The sequence below is a fragment of the Colias croceus genome, chromosome 5 (genome assembly GCF_905220415.1).
Source record: "Colias croceus chromosome 5, ilColCroc2.1".
NCBI lineage: Eukaryota > Metazoa > Arthropoda > Insecta > Lepidoptera > Pieridae > Colias > Colias croceus.
Window position 1 is genome coordinate 634,806 of NC_059541.1, and position 20,007 is coordinate 654,812.

Below are 20,007 nucleotides of genomic sequence, written 5' to 3' on the forward strand. Positions count from 1 at the left end.
GCCTTTGTCCAGCAGTGGACGTCCCACGGCTGAAACGACGATCTCTACATACCATGGCAACGGCCAGCGCCTAATTGGAAGCTCCACCAAACCCATCCTGATATTGGATTACAATATCATGATGGGTGGGGTGGACAAAAAGGACCAGTTATTATCGATGTACCCAGTGGAGCGAAAACGGACCAGGGTGTGGTACAAGAAATTATTCAAAAGATTGCTAAACATATCCGTTCTAAATTCTTACATTATCATCATCATTACTCTTCTATAAGTCATCGCAATTTCAGAATTTCCCTCATAAAATCACTCCTTTCAAAACATTGCTCTCCTTCACCACTTCCTCCTGCACCAACACAGAATATGCGCGTCGACGTTTCTCACCGATTGGCCGAGTTCCCGATGGGGAGCCACCAACGCAAGCGGCGACTGTGCACGGTGTGCAAGAAACAGGTGCGTACGTTCTGTGTTGGTTGCAGTAAAACTGTATGTATGGACCCCTGTTTCCTTTCCATTCATTCATAATTTATGTTAAATTAGCTTTTGCCCGCGACCCACACCCTGGTTTTTACACGCCCTAGATCTATATTTATTTGTATAAATATGTCCATCCACAATTGTATCTTATGTTTCTGGCTAGGTATTCTTACGAAAAGTTGTCACGACACTTTTTCTAACTCTGTCATATAACTAGTGATCGCACGTCGGATTACTCCCTGTGGAAAACTACAAAAAGTTCAAAAAAACCAATGACGCATATCCCACCGAGCAAGATTTGCAGAAAATTTCGAGCAAATTTTTAAACCCAATGAAGAGAATGAACACTTCGCTTCGCTAGTAGAAGAAACAGCAAATGATGAGCTAGAAATAAGATTGGTCAATCCAAGAGAAGTATCCAGTGAAATTAAACGTCTTAGCCGAAAGAAAACACCTGGCTATGATCTCATTACTGGAGAAATCCTTAGAAACCTTCCTCGGAAAGCTATTGTCAAACTAACCACAATCATTAATGCTACCTTTAGGCTTAAGTGTGTTCCTGATGTGTGGAAAATAGCCGAAGTTATAATGATACCAAAACCTGGTAAACCACCACATGATACTACCACATATTCATACCGGCCGATCTCTCTGCTGCCGATCATGTCAAAATTATTTGAAAAACTCTTCTTGAAACGGTTAAAACCCATAATCGAGGAAAGAAACTTAATTCCTGAATATCAATTTGGATTCAGAGAACACCGTTCTACAATAGACCAAGTACATAGAATTACCAATATAATTGAAAAGGCTCTAGAAGAAAGAAAAGTCTGCTCCACGGTGTTTTTGGATGTGGCGCAAGCATTTGATAAAGTATGGCACGAGGGGCTTATATTCAAACTAAGAAATATGCTCCCAAAACAGTTCGTTGACATCTTAGAGTCTTACTTGTCACAGCGTATGTTTAGAGTAAGACAAGATGATGCATATTCAGAGCTTAAGCCTATAGAAGCTGGAGTACCGCAAGGAAGTGTTCTGGGTCCTATTCTGTACTTATTGTACACCTGCGATATTCCTAAGTTAGAGAACAACACCATTGCAACATTTGCTGATGACACAGCTATAATGGCCACAGGTGATACTCATGAAGAAGCAGTAGAAAAAGTTCAGATAGCTGTTAATACCATCTTTGTCTGGACGAAAAAATGGAGAATAAAACTCAATGAGTCTAAATCTATTCATGTAGACTTCACAAACAAAAAGCCAAATTATCATCCGGTATACATAAATAATCATGTAATACCTTATGAAAACACAGCTAAATATCTGGGTATGACACTTGACGCAAAGCTTCGCTGGAAGGCTCATGTCAAAAAGAAACGCGAGGAGCTAGAGCTTCGCTACAAGGCCATGTACTGGCTAATTAAGCATTCATCACTTTCAGAACAAAACAAATTACTCCTGTATAAACAAGTCCTTATGCCTTTGTGGACTTATGGTAGTCAGCTTTGGGGCTGTACCAAACCAAGTAATATCAGAATCATACAACGGTTTCAAAATAAAGTACTCAGGGAGATCGTAAACGCTCCCTGGTACATTAGAAATGACGACCTACATCAGGACCTGAAAGTAGATCTCGTCACGGACATAATTAAAAAGAACGCTGAAGCTCACGAACGCAGACTTCATCACCATGTGAACGTCGAGGCTATCCAGCTCCTTGACAACACGGACATAGTGAGAAGACTGAAAAGGACAAAACCTTTTGAGATTAGTGAAGTGTTAGTGTAATATAGTGAGTGCTATTCATAAAGAACACATGAACGAAGTGTCTTCGCCTTAATAGAGACATGAAGAAAAGTGTTAATGGACACGTTCTTAGACATACTTTACCTAGCAAATTAAGTTAGATTTATATTACTCATTAGCCTATAGTATAAGGCTAGATCGTAATTTTCAATAATGATACCCTAAGTAGTTAGGTTCATTATATTAGGTGAAAAAAAAAAAAAACTTTTTCTAACATTTTCGACTTTCCCCTTTTTAAACCTTCGTAATTTTTCTGCTTTCCGAAGCGGTGGTAAATGTTAAAAATATGTATTGACGTTTCAAAAGTGCTTCTAGAAGAAGAAGTACATGACTTAATCTGTACTGAATCGTGGACACCGACTCATTTGTCATTTTTAACATAGCATTGTGCTATAGTCCCAATTGATACAAAATTACAGACACCCATTCACTAACCATTATAACATTAAATGTTGTGCTAAACTGTCCCATTCCAAACTGACAGTATATACACCCATTTAAGTTTCTCTTCACTGTTCATCACCTTTTATTTGTGGTAATATCTATTTTATTTTATTTAAAACCACTCTTATTGTCCTTACAATAAGGTCTACATCACACAGCAGGTATGTTATAAAAGGCCAATTTATCTAACATTTCTATCGCCTCCCCCGGGAGTTCCCTCTCCCTTCCCATATCCAACCCTTTTATATCACTTAACGACACTAAGTTTGGTGTTTTTTCCACTTGGGAAAGCACTGGCATCTTCCCATCTGTATTTTCCCTAAAGTATATCTTTTCTTGAACTTTTTCTTTCTTGATAATCTTCGAGGCGTATTCTTTCTCTAAGTATTCGTCTTTCTCGAATACTGTACTGAGTTCGCTCACTTTGAAACCGATTTTGTCTTGCACAGTGACGTTGGGTGGTTTTTTGACGATTTTCTTTGGTTTATCCTGGTTCACTTCCTTTTTGATTTTGTCAATTTTCTTAGGATCTTCAGGTTTGGATTTCTCGTGAACGACGCGCACGTGCCGCCGCATGTCGTATGACACGCGGAAGCCTTTGTCGCAAATTGGACATTTGTACGGCTTTGCTCCTGTAAACAAAATTAATTGCTTAGAGAAATGTTGTGATTTTATATTCAAAATCAAATAATATTAATTTATTTGGATATGAGCAAAGCTTTTGACAATGTAAATCACACCATTATATTTAAAAAAAATCATGATTGCAATCTTGTTTATTGCTGGCTAAATAGTTATTTTTTGGTCTAACACAATATATTTAACTTCTTAGTTGGACGTTCGTAAGAAATCGTATGACGATCAAAAATTTAGGACAGTATAATATAAAGGTGTTCCCCAAGGAAGTATTCTTGGACCCCTAGTATTCCTTATTTATTCAAACTGTATTTATCATCAATATCTTTGTTTCTGTCTGTCACTCTGTAGGGGCTCACCGGTGTGCGTGCGCATGTGTATCTGCGGTAGGAGGCCGCGCGGAAGCTCTTGTTGCAGAAGTCGCACTTGTAGTTGCGCTTTCTGTCTGTCACTCTGTAGGGGCTCACCGGTGTGCGTGCGCATGTGTATCTGGCGGTAGGAGGCCGCGCGGAAGCTCTTGTTGCAGAAGTCGCACTTGTAGTTGCGCTTTCTGTCTGTCACTCTGTAGGGGCTCACCGGTGTGCGTGCGCATGTGTATCTGGCGGTAGGAGGCCGCGCGGAAGCTCTTGTTGCAGAAGTCGCACTTGTAGTTGCGCTTTCTGTCTGTCACTCTGTAGGGGCTCACCGGTGTGCGTGCGCATGTGTATCTGGCGGTAGGAGGCCGCGCGGAAGCTCTTGTTGCAGAAGTCGCACTTGTAGTTGCGCTTTCTGTCTGTCACTCTGTAGGGGCTCACCGGTGTGCGTGCGCATGTGTATCTGGCGGTAGGAGGCCGCGCGGAAGCTCTTGTTGCAGAAGTCGCACTTGTAGTTGCGCTTTCTGTCTGTCACTCTGTAGGGGCTCACCGGTGTGCGTGCGCATGTGTATCTGGCGGTAGGAGGCCGCGCGGAAGCTCTTGTTGCAGAAGTCGCACTTGTAGTTGCGCTTTCTGTCTGTCACTCTGTAGGGGCTCACCGGTGTGCGTGCGCATGTGTATCTGGCGGTAGGAGGCCGCGCGGAAGCTCTTGTTGCAGAAGTCGCACTTGTAGTTGCGCTCGCCCGTGTGGATGCGCCGGTGCAGGCTCAGCGAGTAGCGCCGGGCGAACTCCTTGCCGCAGTACTCGCACTTGAACTGCTTCTGTAACGTACAAAACACTATTTGAATGAATGAATGAATATTTGCACCAGTAACAATATAATAAAAGACGTGTGTCACTTGGAGACTGCCGCGGTAAAGCTATTGCATGCTATGCCTTCAAGCCACAACTCCGCCCGTCGGAGTGGGGAGCGTGAGGTTTTTTCTTTACGGAATTTCTCGATTCGGTCCCCGCTCTCATGGCCCGCGATAGAAGCTATGCAATAGCTTACTAAAAAATGTGTATGTGTACTAGTGTACATACGTACTTAAGTGAAACTTCTTTATGACATTATTTAAAATAAAAATTACTATAATATGCAACTTTACAGAAATACGGGTGTGTGTTTAATCACGCGTGATAGCGATATGAAAAAGATGGAAAAATGTCACGCGTAACGAAAAAAATGTTACACTCAATTTTTTTCCAACCCCGATAAAAAACTTTCACTTCAAAAAATATACCAGCCGCATTGATAACCTCCTCCTTTTTTTTGAAGTCGGTTAAAATCACAAATAGAAGTACGTACAAAGGCGGCCTTATCGCTAATAAAGCGATCTCTTCCAGGCAACCTAAGGATCATTAGAATTACGCGGTATATTGAGGTCGATGGTGCTCAACACTATTTATAATAAATTATATATATACATGAAGATATTACATAATTATTTGCAATTATTGTTCGGTTAGACCGTGTCCAGTGTGCCTAGTGCGAGTTTTCATCGAGTACGAAACGTTACTATCGCGTTTGCGTCACAGCCGAATTAGTATGGGAAATCGAACAGCGCCCCTAGCGGACGTATGGGGAAGCTTTGATTCCCCATACAAATTTCGCTGTGACGCAGACGCGATAGTAACGTTTCGTACTCGATGAAAACTCGCACTAGGCACACAGGAGATTCGAATTTGTCGCGAAATTTTTCGCGTGGTTTCATTCGCGCGCTAGTAAGATACTATGCACCAATACATTGCGTCGACAAGCATAGAAATAACTCAAAGTATGCCCGTAAATCACGTGCACAATGCCAGACCCTAGAATCTCACGCAAATCGATATATTAGGAACCCCTTGTTGCGTCCAGTTTAACGCGCGAACTCTGGCCCAGTGTATGTTTATTCGCAAATGCTCGCACGATCTCAACAAAACAATCGTGCGTAATACGAAACAAAAGCGACGAATTCGCCCTTCCTGGACAAGCCCTTAAAATGTAACACAAATGTTATGTTTTAATTATAATTTTTTTGAAGTGAAAACTTCTTTAGCGGCGTTGGGTATAAAATCTTAAACTCGCGTCAGGACACGTGGCCTGATCGAAAAAGCGTAAGACGGATTTTTTTTTAGCCCTTACATTCCATGCGTAAGACGGATACCATTCCAAAATATGAAACATAGAACGTTAATAATCAAGTTTTCACTTCTGCCGGCACTCCCGGAGTGCAACCCGTCTATTTTTTTTTCATTACTACTCTATTATTAATTTCCAATGTCAATTCAAATTAAACGAAGTTAATTACACATAATATATACTCACGACATCAGAATGTTTAGAAGTTTTGTGATACTTCAGATCTCCGGACTGCCGAAAGTGTTGTCCGCACACGTCACAGCGAAACGGCTTAGCGCCTTCGTGCATGCGTCGGTGGATCTGAAAAAAAAAAGGTTATTACATACTAGCAGTGTTCCACGGTTTTACATGATGATATATATATATATATCTAACACCGAAAAAATTTTTCAAATCGGACCAGTAGTTCCTGAGATTAGCGCGTTCAAACAAACAAACTCTTCAGCTTTATAATATTAGTATGGATTTGGACGTTAATATTATAGGTTTAGGGACACTTTATTTCAAAGAATTTTTATTCACTTATTCTAATGTTTTAAAATAATGTTATACACTTGTACACGTTGGAAAAAAAGGAAAATATTGCGGGTGAGTGGAGATTACTTGTGCAATAATATCATCTTATTATAAATATTTTAGAGTTGTTTAAAACAAATCTGGCAGACTAAGATCTAGCTGACCAGATCTAGATTTTCGTTCCCAAGCCAGATTGCGATAGTGAGCGCATATTCTATCACCTACCTACAAAACTTAAATTACATTAAACCAACACAAAGCAAATAAAAATGACTCTTATTCCCTTTCTATAAAGTGCACGAACATTCAACGCGGTCGCTGTGTAGACTGAAGAACCTATTTCTGCACTTATCACATTACGAGCCAAACAAAAATGACTCTTATTCCCTTGACATAAAGTCTACTAACCTTCTGCAGTATTCTTTCCACAGTCATCCCACGACTGCTTCTTTTCACTATGCATCAGCATAAAGCTAACTTAATCGCTAAAAAGCTACCTTATTCCCTTGATATAAAGTCGACTAACCTTCAACGTAGCCGCAGTATAGAACCTCTTTCCGCAATCATCACACGACTGCTGCTTCTCACTGTGCATCAGCATATGATACATCATACTGTTCCTATGTTTAAACACTCGGCCGCATTGAACACACTCGAATCTGCTTTGAGGCGATTTCTTCTTCTGATCTTTCCTAGTGGAGACCACTTGCGTTATTTTCGGGAGTTGTTCTTGTATTGGTGGGGGCTCTTGAGGCACTTCGCTGTCTAGTATCCTTTGTATTACTTCATCTGTAGACATTTTTTTAAATTAATATCAGGCAGAAACATCTTCGAAAACACAGGTCGTATCTTTTAGAGCTTCTGTATTATGAGCTATTGTATAAACTTTTTTATTTAAATCAAACCAAATGAAGCCTGAGAATGGCTGGAATTTTAATTTATTGAAGTGAAACTTCTTTATCGGTGTTGGAAAGAAATTTAGTGTAACATTATGACGCGTGACATTTTTCCGTTACGCGCCATCTTTTTCTTATCCTTACCACGCGTGATTCGACGTATTTCTGTAAAGTTGCATATAGTAAATTATTTTTTCAAAAAATAAGGTCATAAAGAAGTTTCACTTCTTACTTGTGCACACTAGTACAGGCACACATTTTTTTGTGAATTTTTTTTATCATTTATTTAAAATAAAATCAACCTCTACGGGTTACTTGTAAAACACCAGCAACCTCGCAGGACCAGATAGCTAACATCATAAGTAACAACATTTGTTCTACGACTTATGGCATAACGCAATAAATTATTTTTAAATGATTTTTTAAACTTTTATTGTACTCTCCTAACATTTGTAAGTCTATGTTCTATTCACTATCGGATGGACGACGCGACGCCCCCTTCCCCCTCTCGTTCGCTTCTTGTTGTCGTACTTTTTGGGAGGCGTAGAGTTTATAATTTTAAAACGGAAAATTAAATGAATATTTATTTTTGTATGAAAATAAAATTTAACAAATTATCAAAAGTCGTAGAACAAATGTTGTTGCTTATGATGTTAGCTATCTTGTCCTGCGAGGTTGCCGGTGTTTTACAAGTAACCCTGTATAATATTCATAATTCTGTTACATTTCTTGCATTAATAGGAATTTAACAAAATTTAGTTGGTGGAGGATTTTGAATCGTATACCTTTGGTAACTAGAAGTGGCTGATGTTCGTGCGCGCACGCAGCGCAGCAGCCGGCGCCGGCGCACGAACACAGCTCGGGGCTGGCGCCGGTACTGCGGGAGTACCTGCATATGTACATACCTAATTCAACATTAATTCTTCAGAGGGCCGATTTTTCAATCCTTGGATAAAATGTATCCGTCCAATAAAGTTACCTGTATATGTACATAATTCTACTTTAATTCTTCTTAGGGCCGATTTTTCAATCCTTGGATAAAATGTATCCGTCTAATAAACTATTACACGAACATATTAAAATGTCACCTGTAAACTGTCAAATACGGACAATTGAGTATTTGAATAAAATTTTTTTTTGTGCTAAATGGAAAGATTATATATTAGTTTTATAATAAAACAATTTTTTTAAATTTATTTTTACAATAATTCAAAAGTTATTTCAAAATAAAAATTAGTCTTTGAATCCAGTACCGAAAACACACCGACAACTCCCGAAGCGTCACCCGGACGCGTGTGACGTCATAATGTTAGTTTTCACTCATTGCAGTTGATACAAAAACGTATACAACTAATGTACAACTATAACATTTTGACGTCACATCTATGGTGACCAGTCATGGCGCGTTTATAGTCACGTGATTTTAATTTAATTTCATCAATTTTTAATTGCTTATAATTAATTGAAAAACATTTTTTTTGGAGTTTTTTGCATTAAATATCAATATTATTAATAATAAAGTTTTAAAATACATGAAAAAAATCAATAATTTTTTTTTATTCAAATACTCAATTCAACTTTAATTCTTCTTAGGGCCGATTTTTCAATCCTTGGATAAAATGTATCCGTCCAATAAACTATTACACGAACATATTAAAATGTCACCTGTAAACTGTCAAATACGGACAATTAGAATACATTTTTGAAATGGTAGTTTAATACGTTATTTGACGAATAAATTTCAACCAAGGATTGAAAAATCAGCCCTTAAAGTAAGTTATTTTGTAGATAAGTATTTTGCAGACAAGATATAGTTTAGTTCTACTTTTCTCGCAATGACGAAAACAAAATAATCTATACATATAATAAATCTGTAGAAGGGTCAATTCTGTACATTGAAAATATTGAAAAAATAAATAGCAGGGGGTGTTACTAGATCGATACCAAGCCCAAATATGTGATTAAAAAATTTTTTGTCTGTCTGTCTGTCTGTCTGTCTGTCTGTCTGTCTGTCTGTCTGTCTGTCTGTCTGTATGTTCAGGCATCACGTGAAAACTAACGGTTCGATTTCGATGAAACTTGGTATAATTATACCTTATTATCCTGGGCATAAAATAGGATACTTTTTATCCCGGAATAATACGTAGAAAAAAAATATATCGTAATTTTTCTTAATTTTTCCGCGCGGACGGAGTCGCGGGCGGAAGCTAGTAATAAATAATACTTTTTCTGACAGGCAACACGCGTAATCTTTGCTATGGCTGTCTATGGTCGGCGAAATTCGAATTTCATAAAACACTTAGCCAAAAGAGAACGACTGTTGTTGTATCAATAAAAATGATTACTAGTGAAAATTGTATTCAATCAACACCATTTTTATTTAGCTACCAATATTATTAACGCGAAAATTTGTTTCATGTTACGCCAACGTTTTATGCTACTTAGCAGAATTGAGTATTTGAATAAAAAAAAATTATTGATTTTTTGCATGTATTTTAAAACTTTATTATTAATAATATTGATATTTAATGCAAAAAACTCAAAAAAAATGTTTTTCAATTAATTATAAGCAATTAAAAATTTATGAAATTTAAATTAAAATCACGTGACTATAAACGCGCCATGACTGGTCACCATAGATGTGACGTCAAAATGTTTTAGTTGTATACGTTTTTCTATCAACTGCAATGTGTGAAAACTAACATTATGACGTCACACGCGTCCGGGTGACGCTTCGGGAGTTGTCGGTGTGTTTTCGGTACTGGATTCAAAGACTAATTTTTATTTTGAAATAACTTTTGAATTATTGCAAAAAAAAAATAAAAAAAATAGTTTTGTTATAAAACTAATATATATAGTTAAACCAGAATCTGATGGCAATTAGGGAAATCAAAATTTTGAGTGTGCAACCCTAAGGAAAATGGACTGAACGATCTTGATACTGCCTATTTTTTATTTTGTCCTCAACATCATTAGTCACATTACATAAGTGAACAATACTCTACTTAATAATGAGATATCCACTTAATATTATGTAGGTACATACTTACATATTACTTTTATCTATGTAATGTATTTTATTAATGTATTATTATTTACACATACCTATATTTGTTCATTCATTATCATTATGCCATGTAAAAATATGGATGTAATGATAATGCAGATCAAAACAAGATAATGCTAATATTTTTTTATAAAATAAATAAAAACTATGTTTATTTTCGTAAGTATTAACAGATACACACAATATAAAATTGACTTGGACAGCTTGGACTTGACGAATAGCCGTATTGGAAACTCCTGTAATAAGTTTTAATAAAATTATATTGTAATCAACAAACAATATTATAGCTACCTACTCATAATATTTTTAATTTTAAGTATCAAAACGGGTAAGTCCAATTTACCAATAAAATATTCAAAATTGAAAATTGTAATGTGTTTGACCCTTCTTCATCGAATGTTTTTCTATACACATTATAAAATACACCTGTTGCTTGTGATCGCAGCAGCTTTTTCGACATTTTCGAAGATTTTTAGACAAAATCCTAAAAATTATTAATAAATTCCAAAGAAGACAAATAATTTGACAACCAATTTGATAATTGTCAAATAAAATTGCCATATGAAAATCTTTTATTTCATAATTATAAATATGCCATGAGATTCTGGTAGACCTATAATCTTTCCATTTAGCACAAAAAAAATTTTATTCAAATACTCAATTGTACAGAATATCAGAATACCACATAAGCTAAAGAAATACTTGCTTCATTAAATTTAATTAACTCACCAATGCCGCACATGCTCTTGGTGCACGTGTCCATTGTCGACAGTCAGATGCGGTAACACCTCGTAGTGTTCGACCGCGTCGTGGTCGTTCTGGTCGTGGTCATGGTCGTGGTCGTGGTCATGGTCGTGATCGTGGTCGTCGACCGCCACGTGTATGCCTTCCATTAGATCTTCGGGTTCGCTGAACTCACCCATGTCTTCTATCTGTTAAGATAATTGATTGTCCAAATTGTGAAATAGCCTTTTTTGTTGTAAGGAAAAAATAAATGTGTTAAAAGTTGTTAATAATATTAACTATTAGACACGGGTACATGGACATATACACGGACACATTGATGTGTTTAAAACATTCGAGGAATTCTAGCATGCAAAAAAACTTATTTTATAGTGACATATCTTAAAAACTTCACATTCAAATTAATTTATTAATCCTGCTATTATTGGAATACTAGCGGTCCGCCCCGGCTTCGCCCGTGGTACATATTCACGTTTTCTCTACATAAGAACCATCCTCGTACTTCAAGGAATATAATAAAAAAAGAATTAAAGAAATCGGTTCAGCTGTTCTAAAGTTATGCGCTTACCAACACATTTTTGGATTCATTTTTATTTATATTATAGAGATTAGTCTGCCCCAGAATCATACTATTAATCAAAAATAAATATTTTACACCAACATATCCTATTAAATTATACACACATACCCATATCAGTTTTATCATTACCCTATAAGCAAATACTACAACAAAAAATATACCAAAAATCTCACCTTAGTAGAATGCGCCTCCTTAATATGCGCTTCGCATTGCTTCTGTTTCCTGAACGACTTATTACACTTCACACAGCAATACAACTCCAATTTATCCAACGTATCGTCTAAATCCCCTACATCCTTGTCTATGCCCATAGAGTATTGCTTATAGAGCGTCTTCTCGTTGGTGTAGAGGATGTGCTTGTCTATGGGCTGGTACATTGTCTTTGGCACTGTGTTCTCTAGAGATAGTTCCACTATGGAATCGGGGAGTGTGGCTGCGTTGTCGACTATACATGTGTTTGTCATCTGTGGAGTTTGGAATATTTTTAATGATCATGCATACTTATAAATAGTATCTACTTTAGGGGGGTTAAATCTCGTTTATCGCCGCGTCGCCGCGTCTAGATCGCATGGGATCAACCCATATCTGGAGCAGGTCCAGCAATGGAGGGCTGATGCTCTCGAGCGGCGTTTCATTGAGTGGAAACGTCGGCTCGAAGAGCCCAGCGCAGGAGTAAGGACGGTCGAAGCAATCCGACCGGTCCTACGTGAGTGGTGCGACAGGCGGCATGGGGCCATCACCTTCCGCCTGACACAGGTACTGTCCGGACACGGTTGTTTCGGGCGATACCTGTGCAAAGTCGCCAGACGGGAGCCGCAAATGGCTTGTCATTGGTGCGACTGTCCGGAGGACACGGCAGACCACACTCTCGCCGTGTGCCCCGCGTGGTCAGAGCCCCGAGCTCGCCTGGTCGCAGTCGTCGGCCCTGATCTCTCCCTGCCTTCCATAGTTCGCAAAATGGTTGGTGGCGACAGATCGTGGTCCGCGGCTATCACATACTGCGAGTATGTGATGTCGCAGAAGGAGGAGGCAGAGCGGGCCCGCGAGAGAAACCCTTCCTCGGATCCGATTCGGCGTCGTCGTCCTATTGGGCGTCGTCGCCGTGTCGCGGCCGCTTTACACGGTCGCGACCTGCCTCCCTGATGATGGGCACCGGATGGTGGAACGGGGATATAATCCATCATCCGGTGCGGAGAGGCGGCGTGAGAAGTGTTCCACTCACGCCGCCCCCCCAGGAAGGTAGACCTGGCGGCCTCCCGCCACATTCGCGTTGGGCCTGGAGATAGGCTGCCGCTGACGGGTCTGCGGACGCGGTTCTACCGAATACCCGCGGCCCCGTCTATAAAGCGGCACGGCGGAACACAGTGGAGTTTAGTCGGTAGGTCCCTGCACTCAGCTGGGTGAGTCCGACATAACCCAGGGCTCTTTCCCCGAGTGCCCTGGGTATGCCTAAATGCATTCTCCACTATAAAAAAAAAAAAAAAAAGGGGGGTTAAATCTACACTAATATTATAAAGAGGAAAACTTTGTTTGTTTGATTGCAATGGACCGATTTTGATGAAATTTGGCACAGACAATCTTTAGACCGTCAGAAAGAACATTGGCTATACTTTTTATTGCGAAATATGTACCACGGGCGAAGCCGGGGCGGACCACTAGTTAGATATAGAAAGTTTTGAATAAATAGAAAATATCATCATAATCAATCTTATCAATAACTTCTGCTCTGCAAAATAAATTGAAGATGATGGGTTCTTAATATTAGTTTAAAATATAATTTTAACAGCTAAGCCACACATAATAAGTATATATTAGTAAGTTTTTAAAATACGTTTTATTCTATATGTACACATATATGTACACAATATGTAGATGTATTTATAAATTTTTATTTATATTGATAGTAACAGTTTTAAATGTAATTTTATTATTAGTATTTATATAAAGGACCTCGTAAAATACGCGGGCAGACTGAAAATCAGCGCTGTTCGGGTGTTAGCCCACAGCATGGCTGAGTCTGTTCCGATTGCCTAATATGTGTTTACTTTTAAGATAGGATAGTCTAAGTTTTTGTTGGCAATAAAGCTTTTTTTCTTTCTTTCTTTCTTTCTATATATAATACGTACCTTATCAATTCCTATATCAGGTACAACAGGGTTCTCCATAATAATGGAAGTTTGAGGTTCATAGTGCTGCTTCAAGTGTTGATAGAATTTCAGTTGCTCTTCACCATAAAAGTCGCCGCACAATTGACATATTAGTATTGGTCGCATCTGAAAAAAAAAAACATTATTTCTACAATAATATAATATAGTCAAGGGCTAAATCCTCGTAAAAACTTTATTCGCAGTCATAAATTAATTTTAACAAAAAAGGACAGTTAACAAATCAATTATATTATTATAAGTTGAAAGGCTTAGGCTAAAAACGCTCCGTGAGCGGCACGTTAAAATGTGGCCAATTAGCCAAGTACATTATAATTGAATCATGCCATCTCACTTTGACGTCCAGTAGTATGTGCGTTATAGTGCTGTTTGTTTAGATCGAATGTTGTGTTGGTAACCTATCAAAACCTTTGTACTTTTATTTTTTACTGAAATCTTTACATCAATTATCAACAAAATTACCTCCTGTACAATATTTTACAAATCCAGATATAAAAGACAGACAGACAAAACATTCATTATCATTACATAGTGCTTCTCCTGTCTTCCGTAAAGTCTGTATCTATGTATGCTTTGATCTTTAAAAGTACACAACGGATTTTGATGTAGTTTTTATTAATAGATAGTGTGATTCAAGACGAAGGTTCCACAATATAATTTACTAGCTGCGCTCCGCGGTTTCACCCGCATGGCTCCGCTCCTGTTGGCCTTAGCGTGATGATATATAGCCTATAGCCTTCCTTGATGAATGGGTTATCTAACACCGAAAGAATTTTTCAATACGGACCAATAGTTCCTGAGATTAGCGCGTTCAAACAAACAAACTCTTCAGCTTTATAATATAAGTATAGATTAGGTTTTATACAAAATGGAAAGCTAGTTATTACAGTACTTACATGAGTTACATGAGTAGCGTCAGTCATATGTTCTGTGGTGTGCCTCGGCAAAGAGTCCACAAAGTTATCCGGCAGTATCTCCTCTTGTTGGACATCCTCCGCACACTGGATTACTACTATGTCCTGTAGAGTTGTTTGAATTTTAATACTAGTTTTGCTATATGGGTTTGTATGTGGTTATCGCATTAGTGGAGGTATGTGCAATATGTTTTCGCTTTACAAATTAACATATTTTAAATTTCATTCCCTATATATATGTCTTTATCATGGTTTTATTAAAGAACCCTTAACAAAATTTTATCTTCTTTTTTAATGATTTAAAGTTTGATAAAAACCAATAACATATAAGATTCTGCAATATGAAATATAAATTAACATTCGTGCTTTAGCATGTCACACTTTTAAAAATATTAATAAGAAACAACGTAATCCATAACAATAATCATTTCATTTCATTAATACAAGAAAGACGACAATATTCAAATATATAAATGAACTAAGATTTACTATCATAAAAATCCAAAATAATACGTACTGTTTGTTCATTGGGCGTAGTGTTGCCAGTATTTCTCTTCAACTTCCTAGAAATCCGTTTTTTGTGCGGCAAACTCTTTTTACTCTGTTTACTTTGCGCGGGAGATGCACTCGCCGCCATTTCTAAAACGCCGCTATCTTCTGGTAACATTTCACCATTCTCCTGTAGGATTCATAGGATTTTTCTTTACAATTAAAACTGTATACCAAAGCCCATTGAGCCCCAAGCGGCCCGATCGGTCCCAGACACAATAGATTTTCTATTGTGTCTGTGTTCCGGGGCTTGAGTTATTAACTTTTATATTTACTTCTAGGGGTGACCATAAAAACACGTTTTATTTCAATTAATGAACTTGTTTTCCTAAATAAAGTATTATACCTTCTCTTAGCACATGTAGTGCTCAGTTTCCACAATTTTTCCAAATTCTATTAAAAGACAGGCTTTTAAATAATTTAATTCTCAATTTTGATATGAATGATCCAATTATTATGAAATTTAATACGCATGAGCATGATAAATAGGCCTAAAAATTATTAACCCATTGAGCCCCAAGCGGCCCGATCGGTCCCAGACACGATAGATTTTCTATTGTGTCTGTGATTCTGGAGGCTGAGTTATTAAAAAAAAAAAATTTCTTTAAGTACCATATTCTGTAAGTAAAATGGAATAAAAAACATAAAAATGAATAACTCACTTTTAATACAGTTTTGTCCTTATACCAGCTATTTTCAGTACATCTTTTCATATCCTGTAGAGGTGGTAATGGCGGCAGAGTCTGCTCGTCAACTACTATTGACCCTTGTTGTTGATCCTAGAATATTCCATTTTTTGTTTCATGAATTCATGGGAAAGGTTATTTTTTAATTTTGTTAATTCATTGCAAATATGAATTATTGCTGATAAAGTTTATGCAAATACGTTATTAATTTATTATTATGTTTCAAATAAACAAATTTTGATTTTTTTAATATAAAATCTTACATACAATAGAGCATTATAGTTAAAGCTTATATTTATGATATTTATTTTTATGAAGTTGTACTAAAAAAAATTATCAGCTACAGTACTTATATAAGGTTTTCTAACAAGGGTTAGCCATAAAAATAAACTTCATTTTATTTCCTTTCCTTACCAACAGCTTGTAGAATATCCAGATTTAATGTTAAATAATTATTTACATTTTTTACTTGTGTTAACAATATTTTAATTTTGCCTAGTCACACAATTTTTATAATTATACATGAAAACATCTACAAAATATAATAATTAGCCCAAACTACTAATATAAAGTTACATAAACAAGTATAAGTTTCCATGCATCTAAAATAAATAATCAAACTGATATAACCTTACCAAAGGGTGTCCATTAAACAGTCTCATAGAGCCATCTAGAATGACTGACGTGTCCACATCATTTCTCACCGTGTTTGGTATTTGCTGAAATTATTTATTTACATTTGAACATGATTTTTTGTATGAAATGTTAATTATTGTAAAGGTGCATTTACATACAAGCAAATGCTCGTTAAACCCCCACTATGTCCATTATTTTAGTCTAAAAAGACATAGAGCATTTTTTCGTTGTTCGCGTTGTTTTTTCGCATTCGAAAATCCATACTAATATTATAAATGCGAAAGTAACTCTGTCTGTCTATCTGTTACTCAATCACGCCTAAACTACTGAACCAATTTACATGAAATTTGGTATGGAGATATTTTGATACCCGAGAAAGGACATAGGCTACCTTTTATTGCGAAATATGTACCACGGGCGAAGCCGGGGCGGACCGCTAGTATTCTATACAATGTTCTAAATTCTAATACTAAACAACACTGAATACGAGTTTTCGTTTACACCAAAAGATCACAAAAGAATACTCTTGCTCTGTTTGTTTAATCTAAATGCACCATAAAAAATATGACATATATGAAAAATGTAGTTCTGCATAAGGACAATCAAATGAATATGCCTTTTCTATAATTCCAGATTTTTGTGAAGATAATCAGTGGATTACCAATAGTGATGGGTTAGATCAAACATTTCAAATGGAAAAATTACACAGTAAATAATACATACTAATATTATAAATGCGAAAGTAACTCTGTCTGTCTGTTACTCAATCACGCCTAAACTACTGAACCAATTTTTATGAAATTTGGTATGGAGATATTTTGATACCCGAGAAAGGACGTAGGCTACTTTTTACCCCGGGAAAATGATGCAATCCCAGAAATCCCACGGGAACGGTAACTATACGGGTTTTTCTTTGACTGTGCGGGCGAAGCTGCGGGCGGAAACCTAGTATAGTATATTTAGTTACTATGAAAGCATGTAACAATCATTATTTAGCTGGACTAAATTCAAGTGTTTTAAAGTCTGCATAGCATAGCATTGTTGACCACTTTGTTAAACATCAATTAGGCAGTTGTATAGAATTGCAGTAGGTACATTCTTATCCCACCAAAAACATAAATGTAAAATTTGGAGCCGAGTTCAATCGTTGACTTAATTTGCCAAAAAAATAAATGAGATCTAAATGTGTGCCAAGTTCTGCAGACAGTCCAGAAATTTATTTACAAAGATGTATTAAGTTCTTAGGTTGACTGAAAACTCAATTGTTTTATTTTCCCTTAGAGAACAATGTTTATTCCAAAATATTACCTTTTTTAATTTGAATAATATAATTGTTTTCACAGAGCAAACAACTAATGACCTATTGAACCCCATAATTTGATGAGGCTAGTTCTACATACTGTTTATATTTTGTGAGGTTCTAAAAAATAAATGTAATTGGTGTCATACCATTTAATTTTAATTAAGCATCTGCAAACATAAGGTAAATCAACATTTTCTTAGGATTATCTGTTTATAACTTTACCTTGTGATGAGGATTATGACCCTGGTGATGTGTAGTTCTGCTGGGCTGAGCTAAATGCGCTACAATGGCCGCCAGTCGAGCATCCAACAGTTCCTCCACCCATGGCCCATCGTTCATCTGTTCTCCCACTGATAGTTGCCTGGATATATAAATTAAGTTGAACTTAGTATTGTTAATTTTAAATGGAACTGCATTTTAATAACTCAGGCCCCGGAACCACAGACACAATAGAAAATCTAATGTGTCTTGGACCGATAGGGCCGCTTGGGGCTCAATGGGGTAACTGACTAGATTTCAAAATAAATAATGTTACTTGTTCCTCTTGTTATGTGGTATTATTACAGCTAGAAAATAAGCCATAAATTAATAGACTTGTATGTGTTATTATGTTGAATTTTTTTCTATACAAACTGTTTTCTGAACCAGTGCTAAATATTCTGAATGAGACAAACCTTAGATATTTCATTTTAGTTTATTTTGTAAGTAAGAACTGTTTATTATATTTTCATATGCAAACTTTTGTTTTTACACCACAAACATGAACTTTGTTTGAATAATCTGAATATTAAATTATTTTTAGCTGACTATATCTTTCCCCAAGCTTCTAAATTTAGTCATTTACATCAATATGGAACCAGCTGTATCCATACACATAGAACATAATAAAATGTTCCTTAAATTTATATTTGGTAACTGGGTATATAGTTACTTAGATGTATGTATGTAGTAATACATAGAAAAACTACGTAAAAAAATTGTGTATTACCTGCATGCTTGTGGGAAATTTTGTGAGTGCATAACCGTGACCACGCGTCCATTCTCGTCTTCTTGGACATTTAGGGATAAGGAGTTGGCATCCACATGAACAGCTTGCTGAAATACAAGTTTTCTTGTTATTTTAAAACATAGGTTTTCATTGGTCAATAGATACGTTACTTTTATCAAAAATAGATAAACTTTGATTCTAAGAATGTAAACATATTGAAATAATACAGATTTATCGAAAGTCCTTGTTACAATATTTTTAATTGATAAGTTAATAATTGAAATCCGTATCATATGCATTTTCAAATAAATTTGTCTATAAAACTATTCATGCAGAATGGAAAAATATTAATATTCCACGAAACAAAGAGGAAGTGGAGAGTATTCACAAATTTATTTAATAACATTTACCTCTGGGGGTTGATGGGAATTAATATAATGTGTCACTGCCTCATCCATTCTGTCTCCCAACAAATGTGATTCCACATTCCTCATAATATTTATTCTAATATTTCATTGATTACACGAATTGTTTAATCCATTTTTACAAACTTGGGTTATGTTCCGTCGTATTCGTAGTCATTGACAGCACAGATTGACAGCTGATGCATACTCAAGGTCACAACTGTGGGCACAACAGTACTATAATATTACTTGCTCTGTGAACAGTACCTTAACCACTTCACTTAGGTAGTAGGTACCTACATTTTTATTGATAACATGCAACATTGGTCCATGGACAATTATATAGAAAATAATTTATTTTATATTAAAGAGCACACACTTGCTATATTATCATGGAAGCCCCCTTATATTAAATATTTCTTTTCCATGCGGACATAGGGATTAGGATGCATCTCTTAAATTTTCTACAGTCTAGCTAATTCTCGGTTCGTGATCGTGAGACACCTGGTGACGACGAAAGGACAGACAGACGGACAACGAAGCTTGATAAGTGTCTCATTTTACACTTTTAGTACTGTAAACTCTAGATAGACTATTATTATCATTGCTAAGCTTCTTGTCATTGCTAAAGGTACAAGTCCGAGACGGGCCGCAGACCGCAACCGCAGGCGACACTGT

General features: G+C 36.6%; 2 protein-coding genes across 4 annotated transcripts; both read right to left on the reverse strand.

Moving 5' to 3' along the window:
* Positions 1-1,503: 1,503 nt before the first annotated feature.
* On the reverse strand, positions 1,504-4,120 carry LOC123691867 (DNA-binding protein creA-like; the record flags this gene model as incomplete). The annotated part of the gene is made up of 2 exons (XM_045636449.1): positions 1,504-3,359; positions 3,831-4,120. Coding segments are annotated over 2 exons (390 nt in total), but the record flags the coding sequence as incomplete, so codon positions are not given.
* LOC123692121 lies at positions 4,056-19,484 on the reverse strand. Of its 3 annotated transcripts, XM_045636775.1 has the most exons (15): positions 19,336-19,484; positions 18,926-19,032; positions 18,160-18,298; positions 16,634-16,717; positions 15,975-16,091; positions 15,281-15,442; positions 14,746-14,868; positions 13,811-13,957; positions 11,858-12,148; positions 11,090-11,292; positions 8,079-8,182; positions 6,924-7,186; positions 6,068-6,181; positions 4,398-4,538; positions 4,056-4,288 (listed from the first exon to the last, which is right to left on the reverse strand). In XM_045636775.1, the coding sequence occupies exons 1-15, from the start codon at positions 19,417-19,419 to the stop codon at positions 4,154-4,156; spliced, it is 2,214 nt and encodes a 737-aa protein (XP_045492731.1). In that variant the 5' UTR covers positions 19,420-19,484; the 3' UTR covers positions 4,056-4,153. The 3 variants fall into 3 exon arrangements, with proteins under 3 accessions (XP_045492731.1, XP_045492732.1, XP_045492730.1); XM_045636776.1 differs by having other exon boundaries at positions 4,188-4,538; positions 16,634-16,714; XM_045636774.1 differs by having other exon boundaries at positions 4,188-4,538.
* Positions 19,485-20,007: the final 523 nt, after the last annotated feature.